At 50.8% G+C, this 21,498-nt stretch overlaps 1 protein-coding gene across 1 annotated transcript in view; it reads right to left on the minus strand.

The window, feature by feature from the left end:
• DOCK6 (dedicator of cytokinesis 6) overlaps window positions 1–21,498 on the minus strand; it is a 56,351-nt gene that overhangs the window by 688 nt on the left and 34,165 nt on the right. The window contains exons 23-46 of the mRNA XM_006875130.1: window positions 19,603–19,698; window positions 19,008–19,148; window positions 15,546–15,659; window positions 15,246–15,416; window positions 14,646–14,785; window positions 14,388–14,557; window positions 12,200–12,360; window positions 11,867–12,049; window positions 11,225–11,351; window positions 10,861–10,945; window positions 10,618–10,714; window positions 10,354–10,488; window positions 9,881–10,033; window positions 9,472–9,630; window positions 9,286–9,386; window positions 8,208–8,400; window positions 7,990–8,133; window positions 3,187–3,318; window positions 3,081–3,095; window positions 1,873–1,998; window positions 1,706–1,795; window positions 721–957; window positions 341–484; window positions 150–256 (exon numbers count right to left, since the gene is read on the minus strand). Coding sequence (XP_006875192.1) covers window positions 150–256; window positions 341–484; window positions 721–957; window positions 1,706–1,795; window positions 1,873–1,998; window positions 3,081–3,095; window positions 3,187–3,318; window positions 7,990–8,133; window positions 8,208–8,400; window positions 9,286–9,386; window positions 9,472–9,630; window positions 9,881–10,033; window positions 10,354–10,488; window positions 10,618–10,714; window positions 10,861–10,945; window positions 11,225–11,351; window positions 11,867–12,049; window positions 12,200–12,360; window positions 14,388–14,557; window positions 14,646–14,785; window positions 15,246–15,416; window positions 15,546–15,659; window positions 19,008–19,148; window positions 19,603–19,698 — 3,221 coding nt within the window. The remainder of the gene's footprint in view (window positions 1–149; window positions 257–340; window positions 485–720; window positions 958–1,705; window positions 1,796–1,872; window positions 1,999–3,080; window positions 3,096–3,186; window positions 3,319–7,989; window positions 8,134–8,207; window positions 8,401–9,285; window positions 9,387–9,471; window positions 9,631–9,880; window positions 10,034–10,353; window positions 10,489–10,617; window positions 10,715–10,860; window positions 10,946–11,224; window positions 11,352–11,866; window positions 12,050–12,199; window positions 12,361–14,387; window positions 14,558–14,645; window positions 14,786–15,245; window positions 15,417–15,545; window positions 15,660–19,007; window positions 19,149–19,602; window positions 19,699–21,498) is intronic.

The raw sequence follows: 21,498 nt of genomic DNA on the forward strand, positions 1-21,498 counted from the left end.
TGTGGGGAGCCCAGGGTGTGGAGGCAGAGGGCAGCCCCACAGTGGGGATCAAACAGCCTGGGAGGCTGTCTGAGGGGTCAGGCAGGCAGAAAGGTGAGTAACAAGGATGTGGGGGGTGGGGTGGGGGCTGAGGTGCAGGATCAGCCTACTTTTTGCAGAAGTCCTTGAAACAGAGCCGAAGCTTATTATGATGCCTGAAGAGCTTTCGGTCTTCCGGGATCTCTGCCAAAAACACCTGGGCTACCTCCAGGGGACCCTGGGGGATGAGAAGGGGTTGTGAAGGCCCCTGCGTGGTACCGGGGGTCCCTCCCAGGATGTCTACACCTCCTACTGGCCGTGCCTGGTTCACAGTAGGCCCCACAGAACCCTGGAGCACCATCTGCAACATCTTGGCGTCCGGCGGGTCCTGCTCGGTCGCAAAAGCCAGCTCCCGCGTCTTCTTCTGCATGTCTTCAATGGCCACCTCCACCGGGGTCAGCACTGTCTGTGGGTGGGGGAGGGACCTGCACTTGCTGGGTGTTCTGACCCAAGCCAGCCAAGGCTCAAACCCTACTGGGGGCAGGAGAGGGGTCCAGGAATCTGGGTAAGGGTGTCTGGGACTCCAGCCTGCCGGCCTTGTTTGTCTATGGGGGCTTTGCTATGGTTGGGGTCCAGCCTTGGGTCTGGAGGCCAGTGGTAGATGTTGGGATTATCAGACTGGGGCCCAGGTTCCCTTCACACCTCTTCTCGGTGGCATACGCGGATGCGCGTCTTGATGTAGGGGAAGGCGTGGGCTGTGCTGAGCAGGGTTTTGCGTTTGTGTTGTTCGGGCAGCTCCCCGTGTGCCCGCCCGTCGGGTGTGAAGGGTGTGCAGAATAGGAAGGTCCGCAGCCCGTAGTTCCGGTCGAAGTAAGTCACTCGGTCCTTGAGCTCATAGGTGTCGAAGTAGGGCTCTACATATGTGATCTGAATGTAGGCCTGGGGCAAGGGGGGGGGTAGGGGGGGCAGTGAGGATCCTGCAGCTCTAACCCCACAGGGTACTAGCTTTATAAAAAGGAGATCTAGGCTTCCCTGGGTCTGAACCTGGGGCTCCCAGGTCGTCCTATGTTTGAGTCTTTGACTATCTCCACCACGTCTTCCCCAAAGCTCTCCATGTAGATCCCTAAAGAATAGGATTGGGGATCCCCCAGGTTGCTGCGGGATAATGAGCTGGACTGCAAGGTTGGTCTGAAGTGCAAGGTTGGTGGTTCAGACTCACCAGCTGTTCTTTGGAAACCCTGTACAGGGTTGCTATGAGTCGGAACCGATTTGACAGCACTTACCACCACCACCAAGGGCTATCTGCTCCCGTAAAGGTGCCTCAGAAACCCTGTACAGGGTCTCTATGAGTCAGAACCGACTCCACATACTTAACAACAACAGCAACATGGTGATGCAGTGGTTAAGTGCTCAGCTGCTAACTTAAAGGTTTTAAACCCACCAGCCACTCCACGGAAGATCTGACAATCTGCTTCCATAGAGCTGAAAGTCCTGGGAACCATGTGGGCAGTTCCACTCTGTCCTATAGAATCACTGACTCTGAATGGACTTGGCAGCAATGGGTCTTTTCAGGGTTCTAGCATTTGGGTTTTCCCAGAGAACTAGCGTGTAAAGGTCCCCAGAAAATAGCACTTGGTGTCTCCTTGAATACAGGATTTTGGGTCCATAGGGGGTGAGAGCCCCGCACCTTCTGTGGCTCGAGCTTGGACTTGTCCACAGGGTTGGAGTCTTTGACAATCTCCACCACGTCTTCCCCAAAGCGCTCTGTGTAGAACTCCTAAGGAGATGGGTTGACTTAGGCTGAGCCCCGATCCCAGCCCAGGGTACTCCCAGGGTCTTGCCCCCAGAACGTGCCTCTAGCCGATGCGAAATCTCAGCCAGCTTCGTGATGGACGGCTCCTTGTACACAAACTCTTGCTCGTCCAGGTCTCCGAAGCGGGCTCCATAGAAGCCCACTCGGAAATACGTCCCGAAAACACGCTGGGGCTGTGAGAAGAGGATGCTGAGTGGGAGCTCTGTAACCTCATAAAGTGGATGTCCTCAGACCTCACAGGGCAGGTGGGTACAGGTGAAGGGACCCAGAGAACAACGGTGTACAGGCATGGGCAGAGGGACTCTTAAAACATGAGGGCGTGAACTGGGCCACCACCCACTGCCCACACCTTGCTGTTTCTCCCAGCCTATCTTTCTCCTCATTGTTGAGGCCCTCAACCTGAATTTGGAACTGAAGCCATATTGCTCAGGACTGGGTCCCCAATGTCCTCAAAGCTGGGCACACAGTAGGTACTCAGTATTTAAGCAGCTGAAGGAAGGCCTGGCTTCTCCCACTCTGGGACAGAGGTTCTGGCTCCCTTGTTCTAGGGCTGACTCCCCTTCTACCCACTCCCACCCCCCAGGAGGGGAGAAGATGGTTCCAGCTCACTTACCAAGGCAGATCCAGGCAGGGTGGGGTGAGGTGGGACAGGCAAGGTAGGGGATAGAGAGACAAAGTCATGAGAGAGGTCAGAGGTCAGCGTGTTCTCCCTTATCACCACCCCCAACTTGGTTATGCTGTCCCATGAGAAACATTCCATGGGGAGAGAACAGGGACTGGGGGAGAAGGGGCCTGCCCATGCTGCCCCGCTCCACCCACCAAGTCTCTGGGTTCAGGCCATCTTTGGCCAGAAAATTCTCCCCAAACTAGGAGATGCCTAAAAATAGACCAACTTGAGGACAGACGGGAAGGGAGGGGGTAGCCGCCGTGGTAAACAGAAAGGGAGGGGCTGGGGAGGCAGGGGAAGATAGAGACCAAGGGAGACACAGACCAAGACAAACAAAGAGCAGGGCAGGGAGGGAGGAAGCCGGAGCCCCCTCCCTATGGTGACTGATATGACTCTGGTGGAGGGAGGGGTGTTTATGGAGAGTTCCCAGCTGGGTGAGTCACAGGCGGGATGCTACCCTGGAGGATTGGGGTGCTTCAGACCCCTGCAGTGACCCCAGGCTGCTGTGCTCCTCCAGCGCCCCCTGGTGTTCACTGCTGGCCAGCTGTTACCAGGGGCAGTTGGCCACCAGTATGGACTCACCTCCCAGCCGGAGCTCTGGGGGGAAAGAAAGGTCAAGGTCAGCCAAGCCCTGGGTCAGGGCCGAGGGCAGGGTCCGGGAGGACGTCGGGGGTGGGGGGGGGCCTACCTGGTGCATGATCTTGGTGAAGGCCTCCTGCAGTTTACCGTGCACAGCAGCCAGTTTCTTGTAGTCGCGGTGGGCTTCCAGGATGGGGATGAGGGTTTTGTAGACCTCATTCACTGCCTCGTAGAGCCCGCCCTGGGGTGGGGTTGGAGGCTTATCAAGGTTTCTTCCTGCCTGAATAACTAACTGGTCTACCCCCGAGGCTGTGCTCCCACCTCAACTCCTTCCAGGAAGCTCAACCTAACCACCCCTGCTGCAGATGGGGCTCCAGCCTTTCCATGTGGCCTTCACAGGCCCCTGGGTGGTCTCCATCACATTCAGTAAGTCTTACTTTGTACCAGTACTGAATATATCTGCATTTTCCCATAGTCCCTTATAGCAGGAGGCGTCCCAGGGCTGGGACGTGACCTCTGGCCCATCTTGGCTGGGTGTTCATGAACAACTGCCTCCTGAAACATGGCAGAGGCTGCTGATGGGTCTCCAGGTCCCTGGTGCACACAACAGGCACCCCTGGGCTGTTTGCTGACACACTGTCAGAAGGTCCTGTTCACGATCTGGCTTCTTCCCCCAAGGCTTTTGTCTCTGAGATGCCAGCAGAAATAAGAGTAATGAAAACAACACTGCAAAAGGCTACAAGGAGCGTGGTGGTGCAGCTGTTAAGTACTTGTCGGCTAACTCAGAGGTTGGTGATTTGAGTTGAGCACTCAAGATGTATTGATAATTACGGGTGATTGAAATGCAAAGGTTGGAAGCAAAGAGGAAGGATCATTGGTTGGAAAATATGGCCTTGGTGACAAAAACGATGCTGGAGATCACATGACAGAATTTCGCAAGACCAATGACAAGTATCTTTTTTAAACAACATAAAAGACGACTATACACATGGACCTCATCAGTTAGACTACAGAGAAACCAAATTGATTACAAATCAGTAGGAACAGACAGTGGAAAAACTCCATATCATCAGCCGAAACCAGGCCAGGGGCTGACTAACAAACAAAACATCAATTGCTTATATGCAAGTTCAGGCTGAGGCTGAAGAAAATTAAGACAAGTCCACGAGAGCCAAAAGTTGACCTTGAACATATCCCACCTGAATCTAGAGATCATCTCAAGAACAGATTTGTTGCATTAGACACTAATGACAGAAAGCCAGAAGAGTTGTAGGATAACATCAAGAACATCATACAGAAGGAAAGCAAAAGGTCATTAAGAAGATAAGAAAGAAGACCACAGTGGATTTCAGATGAGACTCTGAAACTTGCTCTCCAATGTAGAGATGCTAAAGCAAATGGAAGAAATGAGGAAGGAGAAGAGCTGAACAGAACATTTCAAAGGGCTGCTCGAGAAGACAAAGTCAAATGCTATAATGAAATGTGCCAAGTTTCTTAAGCTGAAAGAACTGAAGAAAGAATTCAAGCCTTGACTTGAAATATTGAAGGAATCTATGGTCAAGATGGAGTCCTGGTGTGGCGCTGTGGGTTAATGCGCTGGATTGCAGTCAGTTTGAACTGCAAGATTGGCGGTTCAAGTTCTTCAGCCTCTCCTTGGAAACCCTATACACAGTTGCTATGAGTTGGAACTGACTTGATGACACTTAACAACAACATGGACAAGATACTGAATAACGCAGAAAGCATCAAAAGAAGATGGAAAGAATATGTAGTCACTGTGCCAAAAGAAATGGTTGATGTTCAACCAATTTCAAGCGGTAGCAGAGGATCAAGAAAGAGCCAAAGATACTGAAGGAAGAAGTCCACGGTGCACTGAAGACTCCGGAAGCTGAAGGAATACAAACTGAAATCGTTCAACCACCTGAGGCGGCACTGGAGGTACTCCCTCATCTCTGCCAAGAATTTGGAAGACAGTTATCTGGCCAACTGATTGGAAGAGATCACTATTTGTACCCACTCCACAGAGTGGTGACCCAATGGAATGAGGAAATCATCAGACAATATCATTAATATCACATGCAAGTAAAATTTTGCTGAAGATAATTTAAAAACAACTGCAACAGTACACTGATGCGGAACAGCCAGAGGTTCAATCCAGACTCAGACAAGGATATGGAATAAGGGATATCATTGCTGACATCAGATGGATAGTGGCTGAAAGCAGAGAATACCAGAAAGATGTTTACTGGCTCTTTATTGATTATGCAAAAGTTTTTCCCCATGCAGATCATGACAAACTATGGACAACATTGCTGAGAATGAGTATTCTGAAACACTTAAATGTGCTCATGAGACACCTGTACACAGACCAAGAGGCAGCTGTTTGAACAGACCAAAAGGACACTGAATGGTTTAAAATCAGGAAAGGTGTGTGCCAGGGTTGTAATCTTTCACCATACTTATTCAATTTGTATGCTGAGCAAATAATCCAAGAAGCTGGATGATATGAAGAATGTGGCATCAGGATTGGAGGAAGACTCATTAACAACCTGTGATATGCAGATAATACAACCTTACTTGCTCAAAGCAAAGAAGATTTAACATACTTACTGATGAAGATCAAAGATCACAGCCTTCAGTATGGGTTGTTGTTATTAAGTGCTGTCGAGTCGATTCAGACCCATAGCGACCCTGTAAAGGTTTTCCGAGGAGAAGCTGGTAAGCTTGAACCGCCGACCTTGCAGTTCAAACAGCTTTGCAGTCTGGTGTATTAACCCACAGCACCACACCAGGACTCCTCAGTATGGGTAGCCCCTCAATATAAATAAAACAAAAATCCTCACCAGTGGACCAATAAATAATATTATGTACATGGAGAAAAGAATAAAGTTGTCAATTCATTTGTCTTTGGATCCACTATCAACATTCTGGAGTCTTGGTGTGGCGCTGGGGAATAAATCACTGGATCGCAAGGCCAGTTTGAACCACAGGGTCAGCGGTTCAAACTCACAAGCCACTCCTTAGAAACCCTATACAGGATTGCTATGAATTGGAACCCACTCGACAGCACTTAACAACAAGAACAGTAATTAATGGAAACAGCAGTCAAGAAATCAAATGATGTATTACCATAGGCAAAGCAGCTGCACAAAACCTCTTTAAAGTGTTCAAGAGCAAAGATGTCCGTTTGAGGACTAAGGTGCGCCTGACCCAAGACATGGTATTTTCAATAGCTTCATATGCATGTGAAAGTGGAGAATGAGTAGAAGAACTGATGCATTTGAGTTATGGTATTGGAGAGGAATATTAAAAGTACCATGGACTACTTGAAAAGCAAACAAATCTGTGTTGGAAGAAGTATACTCAGAATGCTCCTGAGAATCCAGGATGGCCAGACTTTGTGTCATACTTTGGATATATTGTCAGGAGGGACTGGTCTCTGGAGAAGGATATCATACTGGGTAAAGTGGAAGGTTGGAGAAAAAGAGCAAGACCCCCAATGGGATGGATTGGCACATGGCAGCAGTAATGGGCTCAAGGTTCACAATGATTATGAGGATGGTACAGGAATGGGCAGTGTTTCCTTCTGTTGTGCATAAGGTTACCATAAGGTCACCATGAGTAGGGAACTGACTTGATGGTACTTAACAACAACTGGTAGTTCTTTCTGGTAGCGTAGTGGTTATGAATTGGGCTGCAAACCTTAAGGCCAGCAGTTTGAAACTACCAGCCGCTCTGCGGGAGAAAGATGAGGTGTTCTGCTCCTGTAAAGATTTACAGCCTCGGAAACGCTGTACAGGGTCGGAACCGACTCGACAGCACACAACAATAACAACTGCAAGCAAGTGTCTGTGAGGTAATCAAGGAATTTTAAAATGGACTAGGATTAAGAGAGTGAAGAACTACTTACTGTTAACTTGCTAGTGTGTGATAAGACTTTTTTAAGCCTTTGTCAGTGAGGGTGGGCCTGTGGTATCTGGCTGTGACAGGTTGGTTATCTATAATTGTTTTAAGGTAGAGCCTCTGAGATTCCAATGTCTGGGATTTTGTTTAACATCAGTGTCTGGGGTGGGGCCCAAGACCACTGCATTCCTAACAAAGCCCTGTTGTTATGTGCCGTGGAGTCGGTTTCGACTCATAGCAACCCTGTACAGGGTTTCCGAGGCTGTAAATCTTTACGAGAGCAGAACGCTTCATCTTTCTCCCGCGGAACCGCTGGTAGTTTCGAACCGCTGACCCTGAGGTTTGCAGCCCGATTTGTAACCGCTATGCTACCAGAGCACCTTAAGCAGCAATGGCTTAAAAACGCCACCAGTCATTCATGTTTGTTTCCTGATGTGTCAAAGTTGTGATTGGTGCACTTCTCTGTTCTTTTTATGTCAAAAAAAATAAATAAATAAAATAAATGAAACAGTACAGCAAAAACAAAAAAAAACAAAAAAACAAAACAAACCCAGAAGAACTGGGGGCAAAGGAGATATGAACCAGGATAGCAGAAAGGGAGCGGCAGCTGCTCGGTCTGAGACATGTTGGAAACATTATCTAATAGGACGTTTCACATAGCAACTAAGTGTACAGAGTGTTTACTATAACCAGGCCTTGTGCCCTTTATAGGGAGAAAGGCAGACAATGAATGGGACCTCTGAGGTTTTCAGAAGGAACGCTGGCAGCTCAGTGGTTAAGTGCCTGGCTGTTAACCGAAAGGGCGGCAGTTTGAACCCAGCAGCTGCTCCTCAGGGGAAAGATGAGGCTGTCTGTTTCCTTCAACATCACAGCCTTAGAAACCCTATTTGGCAGCATCACTCTGTCCTCCAGGGTCTCTAGTATGAGTTGGAATCGGCGGCTCGAGTCTCACGAGTCCCTCTATCGCTTGGCCCCAGGCCTCCCTCTATCGCTTGGCCCCAGGCCTCACCATGGTGAAGTAGGCAGCCGCCTGCTCCAGCAGCCCCACCAGCCCCAGCTCCGTGAAGTGCTTCCCGGAACAGAAGCCCTCCTCATCGGGCGACAGGATGTCGTCGGAGATGGCCGATTCCTCCAGAACGTTGGAGGAGATGTTCTAGAGGAGGAGCGGGTGTCAGGCCCTGGTCCCTGAGGCAGGCCCACCCGCGGCCCACCACCCTGCAGGCTCACTTGGAAGGAGACGCAGCCCACGGGCAGGTGGCGGCTGTCCTCCAGCAGGGCCAGATACTCAGCTACCAGGGCAGCTGCGTGCACCATGCACTGAGCCGCCTCGGCGTGGTTGCCCAGTTCTGCATGCTTCCCGGCCATGTTCTGTAGCCATGTCAGCCGCAAGTCCGGGGAACCCTGGTAGCCTCGGGCAATCCTGGGGCCCAGGGGAGGAGATGGGGGGGATGGGACTCACCTAGCCCTTTTTGCACACCCCTCACTTGTCCCTTCCACTGACCAGCCATCTCCTCACCTGTCCCCCATTCACCCATCCATCCCCCATTCCCCAACCTGTCCATCCTCTCAACTGCCAACTGCAGATATTCTTCCATTCAGCTTTCTTTTACTTATCCATCTGCTACCTGCTCCTCCCTGAACAGTCTCCTCACCATTCACCTGACTGCTCACCTGCCCATCCTTCACCTATTCCCTTAGCTCTCCATCTGCTCGCTCACCTGTCTGCTCACTTGTCTCTCCCCTTCACTGATTCCCCTCGTCTCTCTCCTCACCTGTCCATCACTTCGCTTATTTCTCGATTCATCTGTCTCTTCCCTCATCCAACCTTGCACCCTCCCCAACTTGTCATTCTGTCCGCTCATCAGTGGACTCTACCTGAGGAAACACCAGCCACCTGTTTCCCACTCCCCACTTACATACCAATTCACCTGTCTTCTGCTCACCTGTGTACCTTAGACACATCCCTTCCATATCAACTTCCCTTACTCCATCATCTGTCCATCCCCAAACTCTCTTTCTTACTAAATACCCCTCACTTCTCCTGAAGCCACTTTTTTCCCTGACCTGTTCACCCTTCACCTGTCAGCACCTCACCTGTCTCTCCCATCCGGTCCCCTCCCTCGTCCTAGTCATTGGTCATCTTCATCTGTACATTCACTTGTGCTCTCTCCTGTTCCTCTCACCTGTCTGCTCTCCTAGGCCCTCCTCACCTGTCCCGTCCTTCTTGTCTCTTGTACCACCTGTGTGCTTACCTCTTCCCGCTCACCTCGTCTCACTGTCGGCGGGGGTTGGTGGGCCTGCTCACCTGTACATAAGATCAATGAGCATCTCGGGATCCTCCTGATGCTCCTTCATCTTCACCGTGTCGGTCAGGATCATGTGCAGATTGAACATCAGGTCCTGGACCTGGAACCAGATGTGTAGGCATCAGTGAGGGCATAGGGAGGTGAAGGGGCCAAGACGATGAGGTCAGGGGCCCAATGGGTGTCACCTGCTCGGCAAAAGTGCTGTCTCGCAGCCCCACGTCCTCCTCGGCGTAGGTGAGGATGGTCTTGAGTGAACGTCGCAGGTGTTCTTCGCTGAAGTTCTGTGTCGTGCCCACCAGGGATGAAAGAGACATGGTCACCTGCATCTTCACGCGGGCAAAGTTCTGAGGGTGGCAGGAGAGGGAGAATGCACCTGTAAGTCTCAGACCCCAGACCTTCACCTGGCCCACTGCTTCACACCAGGACCTCCCAACCTCCTACTCCCATTCGCCTCTCTCCTTCCTCACTGTCACAGAGATCCCCATGCTTCTACAACACCTTGTACAAAACAGCCACCACAGCCTAGTCTACATCACCCACCAACGCCTGGCCACAGCCTCGCGCATGCCGGTCCCCAACATGCCTACCACTCACGTTTCCAATCTCGAAGTTCTGACGCATGAGGAGGTAGAGGGAGGCGCTGGCGTGTGTGCGGATGGCGCTGATGCGGCTGCCGCAGTGACGCAAGAGCCTCAGGCAGAGGTCGGCACACAACTCCGTGTCTTCCTCGAACAGCAACTCTGGGAACTGTACCCCCAGGGCCCGGACACACTGTTCAACCCTGCCTGTTCTGGCTCAGAGGGTTCCAGGGTGGGGTGTGTGGAAGCGGGTTGGGTTGGGGGACAAAGGCACCTGTTTATGGGGCTGAGCACAGTGGGGTATTATAGTCAGACCTGAACTCAGGTGACCAAGGGCAAGGGACTAAGCCACTCTGAGCCTCAGTCTCCTCCTCTGTAAACAGCAATGGAGAGTCTCTGCCTCATGGAATGGCCGGCACATAGTAGGTGCTCAATGAACAGGCTGCTATTATCACTCAAGAACCAGGGTGGTCAGGTAGTGGTGCTCACCTTGGACACCAGGGCCCGTTGGGTGGCCAGGCCATGCTGCAGGAAGAGGGCACTCTGGGCACTGCCCAGACTGTACAACACAACCTTCAGCACCACCCCCAAGACACTCTCCCGTGCCTCTGACAACATCACCGTCTGCAATGGGGGAACAAGCCACAAAGGTCAGAAACCCAGGTGTTAAGTGACTGGGCTGGTTATGGGGTCAGGGAAGTAGTGGAATTATGGAGTCGGACATCACAGGGCAGATGCTAGATCAAGCCCTACCTGCACGATGATCTCCAATGTGTCCAGAACCACCAGACTCGCCTCAGTTGCCAGGTTCCCATCCACCAAGGCTTCATGTTCCATTTCATCCTTGGTTCTGGAGAGGAAGAGGGACTTGGGGGAACCACCGAAGACCAGGCTGTACCCTATCACTGAGCTTTCCCCCTCCCTTGACTGCCCTGGGGATGCCAGTTCACTGGAAACTGGTCTGAGGCCCATGAATCACTTGCTACCCACACCCACTTGTCCACACGGTCCGAGGCTTGTCTCCAGTGTGTGATGCTCTTCCGCCAGCGTACGTTCTCCTGATTCCCATACGGGCTTCTCTCTGAGATGGGCACATGTTCACACATGTGCGAAAACATGAGGAGTATATATAACCATGAGAAAAAATGCCAGGTAGAAATGTATGCATGTGGGGTGAGACAGTCCCAGAGACTTGCTGACATGTGACTTGAGACACAGAGACCCATGTCTCCAGGGTTCACACATGGATTTCTTTCTAGGAGCTGGACCGAAGGTTATGGGTGGCTGTTCTGGGGTCCCTGGGACATGGGGTGGGAGCTGCTGGTGGGGACAGTGTGTGCAGGGTACACCTCCCTCTCACCACGACTCCGCCGGACCATCTCCTGCCGTGCTCCAATGGTCCCCAAGATGGCTTCCTCTAGGCGAGCCTTCATGTCCAGTGATTTCTTGAAGGTGAGGCTGTTGATGCGCTCAAAGGCCTTTTTCCCCTGGAGGGCAGAACAAGGGAGTTCCAGATTGACTCTGCCTCTTTCTGTGGGACTTGGGCCAACTGAGACCCTCTTTTTCTCTTCCTTACCTCTAGGACCCTGTGCTTGAAGACATAGGTAACCCATAGTCCTCAGCACCTTCCATATCCTATTTATGAAGACAATTATCTCTTTACAAAAATATACCCTCAGCTCATAGGAACCTGTGCACAAATAGTCCGCCCCCTCCTTTACCCTCAGCCCCTCAGGAACCTATGCACAGAAGCAGGTCCACCCCTTTATTTACACTCAGTCCCCCAAAAATCTATGCATAGAAATAGTCCATCCCTTTACCCTCAGTTCCTTAGGAACCTGTGCACAGAAACAACCCACTCCTTGGTCCTCAGCCTCGTAGGAATCTGTGCACAGAAATGGTCCACCCCTTTACTCTTAGAGCTCACACTATCTGGGTCCTATTGTGTGATCCATACCCAGCCTGCCTCCTACACCCTAGCCCCCCACCCAGACTCTCAAACCTTGTACTCAAAGGCAGCCAAGCAGAGGTGCAGCAAATCCAAGAGACGACCCAACTGAGGGAGGGCCAGGTCCGCGGTCCAGCGCTGCAGCAGGACCGGATCTGCATTTTTCAGTACCCACAGCACACACACCAGCAAGGTTCGGCTAGACTCAGCAGACAGTGTGCTGCCTGAGCGAGAAGCCTGCGGTCAGAGAGGACAGGGCACTGAGGAAGAGCAGGGTTAAACCTGGCCGTCTCATCCACAGAGGCTGAGTCATGGCTGATGAGCATCTCCTCACAGATCTTAGCCAACCCACTTGGAGAATGTCTCTGGAACAAGCCCTATACTCACTGTTGTTGGCCCCTGAGAGATGCTGGCCCGGGAGCCAGGGGCCAGTGGTCCACCTGCAATAGCCATGGCCACTGAGGGGTTGATGATACCGGCAACATCCCCTTCCCCTTCTGTGTCTGAGTCCAGCATTGAAGCCAGCCTTGACCGCTGACCTGGGCCCTCTGGGGGGAGGAAGTGAAGGATGAGATCTGGTAAAGTGCTGTCCTTTCTGTCTCAACTGTCAGTTCAAAAGTTACCTTGTTAAGGAAGCCTTCCCTGATACTACCCTCTAAGCCAAGTTGGGTGGGGTCTCCCAGTTATCTGCTCCCAGAGCGCAAATATTGTATCAGATACATTAACTGTATAATTGTTTGGAAACTCCACAAGGACCTGAAAGGTACGTGCTCTTGTTGTTAATTGCTGTTGGGTGGGTTCCAACTCACAGCGGCCCCGTCTGTATAGGGTTTCCGAGGAGCGGCTGGTACTGTTATATATTCTCATCATTTAAAAGATGGCCTGGCTCGGACGACCATGACAACAGATACTGTTGTTATTATTATAACATTAATAAGCACTTGTGTATCATTTACTATGTGCCCAGTTCTTGGCACTTTAAAAGCATTAACACTCAACCTTCAAAATAATGCATTTTAATATCTCTACTTGATAGATTAGGAAGCGGAGGCACAGTCACATTACTTGCCCTGGATTATAGAGCAGGTAAATGACAGAGTTAGGATTTTTGCTTAGTCTCATTCTAAAACCTATGATCTTAACCTCCCGTCTGTGACCCTACCCCCCCAAAAAATAGTCTTACTAGAGGGAGGCACTGATAAAAAATATATATACAACAACAGTTCTCACCCCGGAGACTTTTGAAACAAAAAGTTAACTTGAATTTTTAAAAGTTCCAGCTCAGCACAAGCCTACTCAATTCCTGACTGGACTGAAGTAATTAACTTCTCATATTATTTGCCTAAGAGAGAAAAAGGGGAACCTTGACTAGGGAAAGTGGATAACCGCTCAGTGTCTCTGGTTCGTTTCTGTATAATGTTCAAAGGGTCAATTAAAAAAAAGACAAGATATGTGAATAGGCAGGTCATGCAATTGATGAGAGAAAAAAATGAATATAAAAGGTGACCCACAGATGACCACACATTGACATTAGCAGATAAGGACTTTAAATAAAAATTAGAAAATATGGACAAAAACGGACAAAAAGATGGAGAATTTTAATAGACAATTAGAATCTACCAAAAACAAACCATTTCACATAGACTGAAAAATATTTCAAATCAACAACTCAATGGATGGATTTAACAGAGGACCAGACACAGTATAAAAAGGTACTAGTGAACTCAGGAATCCTGGTAAGATATTGGGTTACTGCAAGGTCAGCACTTCAAATCTACCAGCTGTTCCATGAGGGAAAGATGAGGTTTTCTGCTCCCATAAGGATTTACAGCCTCGGAAATCCTATACAGGGTCACTATGAATCAGAACTGACTCCACGGCACATAACTACCAGTGAACTCAAAGACAAGTAACAGAAGATTTTCCAAATGAAACAGAGAAACAAACAAACAAAAAAGAACAGAGTATAACAGACATGTTGATCCAATCAAAAGGTCTAACATACGTGTAATTGGAATCCCAGAAGGAGAGGAGAGAAAGAAAGCGAGGCAAGGGGAAAAGAAGAAAAAACAAAATCAAGAGATTATAGTTGAAAATTTCCTTAAAATGATGGGAAGAGATCAACCCACAAATCCCAAGTCTGTGTTTCTGATCATCGAACAATATTGCCTCTCAGTAGCTGAATGAATGGATGAAAGGAAACAGCGCTTCAATCATCTTTTCACCCTGTTGAAGTCTACACCTTCCCTTCCTCTGCTCTGAGATGATAGTAAATGTTATAATAACAACATCTCCCATTTAGTGGATGCTAATAAAGTGCAAGTATTACAGCTCTTCCGATGCTCACAAAACCCAGTGAGGATGATGCTATTCTGTCCCCATTTTATGGGTGAGAAAGCTAAGGCTTAGATCTACTAATGGCTTGACTCTGCTCACGTGACAGGACTTGAAACTATTCTGCTGGCCCTAATGCCTGAGTTCTTATCTCTGACTTGGCTCTTCCCACCTCTTCTGCTCCGTGCCTCGTTCTAGATCAAGCTGCTGGACTGACCCCATTCTACCCTTGTCCACTAACCAGCAAAGTCGTGCAGCCGTGGCAGTGTGTCCCGTGAAAGTGAGAGCAGTGGCAGGTACAGCTCAGCTACCCGGGCCTTCACAGAGGGCTCTGCGTAGCGGGGGTCAGCGTCATGGCTACACAGCAGGCTGTGAACAGCACTGATGGCCTTCTTGTGTAGTAGGGATGCTCTGCAGGATAGCAGGGTGTTCAGGATGGGGCAGACGAGGCTTCTGGACTTCCCCACTCTCCCTGGGACTTGACAGGCCCTGTGCTCACCCTTCAGCCTCAGGTTCAAGGGCCAGCGCCAGCTCCGTCAGCAAGAGGCCAGCCAGGTAGTGCTGCTGGCGGAATGACCCACTCAGCTCAAACATGCTGGTCACCTTGGGGTCTGGGGCATGGCTGGAGAAGGCAGAGCTCTGCAGAGTAGAGATCAGGGATTGTGGAGGGCCGGTGGTCAAGTGTCAGAGGTGAGGGGTCAATCGTTAAAGCCATCTATGAGGTGGCAGAAGTCTTGAGGTCAAGGACCAGGTGAGGGCTTGGAGTTAACTCATCTGGAGGTGACAGAGGGCATGGGGTTAAAGGCCAGAAGTGAGAACTGGGGTTAACCATCTGGGAGGTGAGAGAGAGCTTGAGGTCAAAAGTCAGTGATCTAGGAAGTAGCAGACAAGATGCAGGAATTTAGGGTTTAGAGGTTAGAAATGAGAACCTAGTCCACCTAGGAAACTGCCCAGAGCCAGGTGCCCTAGGTGAGAGGTCAATCCACTGGAGCAGTGGCCTACTGTGAGAAGGTAAAAAATGACAGCGTCCTAGAAGATGGGTTGATGGTGAGAAATGGTAGTTCAAGGAGGAGAGGGGCCGGAAGTATGGCTGGCCTACCTGGGAAGTGGTAGAGGATACGGAGGGTGAGGGTGAGGCCGGGGGTGACAGGGGGCAGCAGGGGAGGTTGAGGGTCACGTAGTGTTCATGACTGCACAGAACACGGGTGAAATCCATGCGCAGGGTCAGCAGTGCTGCCGGGTTGGGGGCCGACTGTAGCCGTGTGGTCACCTGTCTCGGGGGAGGGGGGCGTGTGGTCAACAGGTGCTCACATTCACCCTTCCCATCATTACTCCTGCAGTATCATCCACATCACCTGCAGGGACACGTTTCCACCACACCTGCCATGCCCACCCCTACCTGCTTGAAGTGGGCCCGGACCAGACTGAAGACAAAGCCGCGGTCAGCTAAGGATAGGAGGTCACTGAGGAAGAAGGCCAGGCTGATGTTGAGATGTTCAGCCAGCTCCATGTCCTGGGAGGACAGAGGCCTGTCAGCCCATGCTCACATGGCCCCAGCAAAGCCTCTGTCCCACACAAGCCCCAAGGACCTCCCTGAGCCATACCCACTGCCCCCAGCCCTTGCCTCTGGGCTCCAGCCCATCTTGGCCATTCTGGTGGTCCTCAATCGACTACCCTCTGGTCTCCATGCTCATCCATCCATGTTCTTATGGGCTCCATTCAGGATGCTTCTTTCCTCATCACTCAGGTTTAAATAGCATACCCATAGTAGAGATTAGCTACGGATGCCCTCCAAGGTCCTCTCTTGCCCTCTTTTGTGGTAAAAGAATCCCTGGTTCAGAGCTGAATAAAGACTGCATTTCCCAGGTTCCTTTGCAGCTGGGTGTACCCATGTGACCATATGCTGGCCTAGAGGATTTGAGGAGAAATGAGGTGGCCCACTGAAATGGAGGCGGCAGGTCCTCTGTTCCCCCAGACTGTAACGTGATGTGGTGCATGTCATAGTGAACCTTAAGAACCATTCCTACTTATGCTCAAAAGTCAACTATGGTCACATTTAAACCACTTGGCATTGTGTTACAGCAAACAAACCTCTACCCTGAACCAATGCTGTTGCTGATACGTGCCGTTGAGTTGGTTCGGACTCACAGTGACCCTGTATAGTGTTTTCTGAGAAGTTTCTGATGAGTATGATTGACTTGCGGCTCAAACAGACCTTGGGGTCAAGTGCTTTCCTACAGCACCATATCAGGACATTTAAGCATATTTGCTGAGTATCTACTATGTGCCAAGCCCTACTAACAAGACAGACAAGCTCAGTCTTATGGGGGTGGGGAGGGGGGCTGGAGCAGAACTACAGAGAGCCCTTAGAGATACTACAGATTGAGTTCCAGACCACCAAAATAAAGCCAATATCACAACCAAACGAGTCACATGCTCACATGCATTTTTTCGGTTTCTGACTCGATGACATTTAACAACCATAAAAACAGTGCACAGAAAAGTTATGTTGACACTTTAATGTAACTTCTTACGTGTGCAACAGTATTTTGGAAGTTTGACATATTGTGAGAATTACCAAAATGTGACAAAAAGACACAAAGTAAGCATATGCTATTGGAAAAACGATGCTCAGAGATTTGCTTGATGGAGGGTTGCCACAAACCTTTCATCAGTAATAAATACAGTGTCTATGTTGTCGTTAAGTGCCGTCAAGTCCATTCTGACCCACAGCAACCCTGTATAGGGTTTCCAAGGAGCCACTGGTGAGCTTGAACCACCAACCTTGCAGTTCAAATGGCTTTGAAGTCTGGTGCATTAAGCCACAGTGCCATACCAGGACCTCACCGTGTCTATGAGGTGCAATAAAATGAGACATCCCTATAAAAGAACTCCTGATTTTTCCATGTGCTTTGAAGTCATGAATAGGGTGATATTTCAAGCAAGGCTCACAGGATGAGAAAGAGTCAAGAGGAGAGAGGCATTCTGAGCGGAGGGAACAGTAAAGTGCAAAGGCCTTGGGGCAGGATGTACCCAGCAAATGTGAGGAATAGTGAGGAGAATGGTGTGGCCCCCAAGACCTGGTGGGCACCTATTCTGCACACATGCGTTTGAGAGCCATGCTGTGACCTAACTTACTCCCCTGAATTAGTCTGAGTAAGCCCTCAGTTCCCAGCACAAATAGGGAGGTTTCAAAGAAGTTTCTGGAAAAGTTGAATTAAATGGAATTTTTCTGTAAAAATTTTGAAGCCCCTTTGTATAATACAAAAATCCTTCCCACAAGGACAGGAATCAAGTCTATGTATGAAGTCCTTCTGTAGGATAAGCACTGGACTACAAGGTCAGTTTGAATTGCAAGGCTGGTGGTTCAAATCCACCATCCACTCCTCGGAAACCCTATACAGGGTCACTATGAGTTGGAAACAACTCGACGGCACTTGACAACTAACTACATGGAGCCCGATGCTGTCTGTGTTTGATTAATGTTGAATGAATAGACGAAGCCGCTAAAGACCCTCTCTGAAGCCCCACTACTGGCTGCAATAAAGCTGCTCACTGGGGTGTCACTTCCCTGCAAACTTTTCTCATAATCTGGGTCAGCCCCTGGGAACACTGGACCTTGGGGGAGGTTCCATAGAGACAAGGTTGAGACCTTTGAGACCAGAGCAGAGGGCGTGTGGGATTGCGTAAAAAGCCAGCTGCCCACACAGTCGGCATTTCAAAAATGTGGAAAGTTCCTATCTAAATCCTGAAGTTCCCTTTCTCTTTAAAAAGAGTTGATTCCTGTCCCTGTGGGCAGGGTTTCTGTATTATACAAGGGGGGGCTTCAAAAATTCTGGCCCAGCTGACCTGAATATTCACATGGCATGTGTCCTCTGGCCCACTGCAGCCCACCGCCTGCCTGGCCGAAGCTGGTGGTTAGGGTGGGGGCTCTGGAGCTATAGCCTGGGGTTCTGCCCTTTCCCAGTTGTGTGGCAACAGGTTAGCAACTCATTCTCTGCCTCGGTTTCCTCTTTAGTACTCTCCATTTACTAGTAAAATGGAGATTACAACAATACTAATTTCATGGCCTTGTTGGGAGACTTTCATGATGTTATTTAGCTGAAGCGTTAAGACATCCAGCAAGCACTCAATAAATGCTTATATTAATTTTAGTCTTACTGCCTACCTGGCCCTGAGGGAAGTCCTAGTGTGGCACTGTAGGATGAGTGCTCGAATGCAATGTTGGTTTGAACCGCAAGGCTGGCAGTTCAGATCTACCAGCCACTCCTCAGAAACCCTATACAGGGTTCTCTAAGAGTCAGAACCAACTGGAAGGCACTCAACAACAAGAAGCCCCTGTGGTGGTCTTCCTGGGTGTTGCAAACCGTTAATCACTGAACTACTATCTAAAAGGTGGGTGGTTCGAACCCACTTGGAGGCACCTCGGAAGACAGACCTGGAGAACTGCTTCCAAATGGTCCCAGCTTTGAAAATCCTATAGAGCAGTTCTGCACATGTGCAGTCTGCACACAGAATCATCTCGAAGGACTAACAACTGCAATGATGGCCCCTGTGAGCAATGGAGCTGGTAACTCCAGGGCCTGGACAAGGTCAGGGTCTCAGACCATCAACATCCACTTACTGAGCACTTAGGGGTCTGTCTTGTGCCTTCTGCTTCCCCCTAGTCACTCCACTCCAATTACACTAACCTCCTCATTGGTGCTCTAAGAGCCCAGGCCTACCTTGCCTCAGGGCCTTTGCACTTACAGTTCCCCCAGAAGCATGCATGGCTCCTCCCTTATCTCCTTCAAGTGTCTCCTCAAAGTCAGACCCATTCAGCAGCCATGGGGCTTTTCCCAAGTAGCCCCAGGGCCTGTACCTTGTGGCATCGGGTGATCACCTCCAGGCCCACAGAGCCCACCAGTGCTGAAATGTCATCCAGGAACCGTCCTGGGAAACGCAGCTTGCGGGGCGTGTCCAGCCGCTGGCCCAGAAGCAGGTGCAGGGCCATACTCTTCACCTGGGGGAGGGGAGAGGGGCCAGGGCAGGGCTTGAATGGCTGAGAGTGGCTTTAGAAGCCAGGGAAGGGGCTGCTAAAGGTGGGTCTGAGGTGGGGCACGAACCCTGCGGGGGGGCTGTGGGCGGGACCTGAGAAATGCTGAAAGGAGTGAGAGGTGCGAAGTCTGGTCTGTGGGTGGCGCTAAAGGCCATGTGAGTTCTTTGGGGGCATGGCCAGCAGGCTCTGGGGCAGGGACTAGAGTGAGTCTTCCTCGTAGGGGCTACCTCCTGAAGAGTTGGGGGGACTCTTAAATCTTGTCACAACGGTTTCCTGCTCTCTTTGGGGAAATCTCTTGGAGTAAGGGTCTCCCCTGTGGCCAAAGGTCTCTCTCCAGTCAATCTCATGGGGCAGATGTTTCCAGGTACTATCTCAGGAGACCGCCTTTCTCCCGCCAGGTGGGGAGGGGATGTCTCACCATGAGCTGGAAGAAGAACCAGGCGTGCTGCAGAATGGCTTCGCGCACGTTGCTGCTGCTGACCACCCACTGCAGAGCCAGTTCTTCGTGAAGCAGCTGAGGGAGGGAGAAGGGGTCACGGAGGGCTGAGGAGCCCACTCCCTCCAGAGGGCGGATGGGGAGCGTGCAGCAGAGGGAGAGTCAGGCGGGATTAGTGCAGCAGGGCCATGCAGGAGGGATGGGGCCAGAGGGAAATGATTCCCTCTCTTTCCAGGTCAAGCTGGGCGGGTGGTGAGGAGGTCTGGAGCCCTTGGCTAGGGACGTCAAAGACTGAATCAATCACTTTCCCACTACCTTCTGCACAGTGGGTCTCGGCTGTGAGGCTGGTGGGGCGGAGGAGCCCTCGAGGTAGGAGGAGGCTCGGCTAGAGCTGCAGTCGGTGGCCTACGATGGGATGGGATGAAGATGGGATGGCAGGAGGTGTTAGAATGATGAACAGGGGAAAGGTGTGTCCATTGAACGGAGGAAGAGACCCATCATTGTGGACCATGGAGATTTGTGGGTGTGTTTGAGGTCCTGGGGATATGGGTGTGGGGGCAGGGATGAGGTTGTGGGGGTACAGACGGGGTTGTGGGGTATGGATGGCATTGTGGGGGCATGGACAGGTTTGTGTGGTATGGATAGCATTATGGGGGCATGGACAGGTTTGTGGGATATGGACAGCATTGTGGGGGCATGGGCAGGTTTGTGGAGTATAGACAGCATTGTGGGGGCAGATTTGTGGGGGTATGGATGGGATTGGGGGGCATGGATGGAGTTGTGGGGGGATGTGGAGGTGTGAAAGTAAGAGACGAAAAGAGAGACATATTAGTAATAGTGAAAGTGACTATGCGTTCACTGAGTAAGGAAGAGTCTGATGTAGGAGAGGATAATGACAGAGAGGTGACAAGGTGGAGGAGAGTGACAGGGAGCCCACTGCGGGCTCAGCACAGGTGAGGGGCATGGAGGAGATGGAAAAGGATGGACCAGAAAGGCAGGTGCTGGGGGAGGAGATGGACTTAGTGTAGATGGGGTGATGAGAGTGAGTCAGTGAGTTTAGAAGGATTGGGCAGGTGTAGGCAAAGGGGGAAAGGAGGGAAGGAGGAGACAGACAGAAATGACACCTGCAGACGGAGGAGGAAAGGAAAGAAGGCATGGAGAGAGGCGGTGACATAGTGATAAGGCAGAAGCACCGAGAGCTCCTGGACGCTTTGCTCCTGCTCCAGCCTTGCTTTGGGCCTCACTGCTCTCATTTCCCCATCTGTGAAATGGTAGTGGGGTCCTAGCTCCTCTCTTCTCAGTTGGATAGGAGAGGAGGCATTGGGGAAAGAGCCCGCCAGGCCCCAGACCCCATAGCCGGGCTATGTGGGTTCCTCACACCTCCATGACTCTTCCTGCCTTGGATGCCCATAGTCCCCTACCTCATCTCCTCCTTCTGTTCTTGTTAAGGGCTGTTGAGGCAGTTTCGACTTAGCAACACTTCATACAGTTTCCGAGTAGAGGCTGGAGGATTTGAACCACCAACCTTGTAATTAGCAGCCCAGAGCTTATCCTACAGAGCCATACCAGAAATCCTCATCTCCTCCTATTGCTCTGCAAAGCCCTGGAGATCCCTCAGAGACTCCAAAGTCTTGTGAAAATGCTGGGGTCAGGGACCAGGAACCCAGACATCCAGCAATTCCTGGAACTACCAAAGGCATATGCCACCTTAGTAAGGACACGGAGCTGGCATGGGGCACCCGGAGAAGGTTCACTGAGGTGTTCCCGCACCCCCCCACTCCCTGTCCCCTGCTGGCCCCTGTATGGCTCAGTTCAAATATCACCTCCTGAGCAAGGTCCCTCCAACCACAGACATTTCACACAAGGCAATGAGACACA

This window comes from Chrysochloris asiatica, unplaced genomic scaffold (assembly GCF_000296735.1).
Source record: "Chrysochloris asiatica unplaced genomic scaffold, ChrAsi1.0 scaffold00312, whole genome shotgun sequence".
Taxonomy (NCBI): Eukaryota; Metazoa; Chordata; class Mammalia; order Afrosoricida; family Chrysochloridae; genus Chrysochloris; species Chrysochloris asiatica.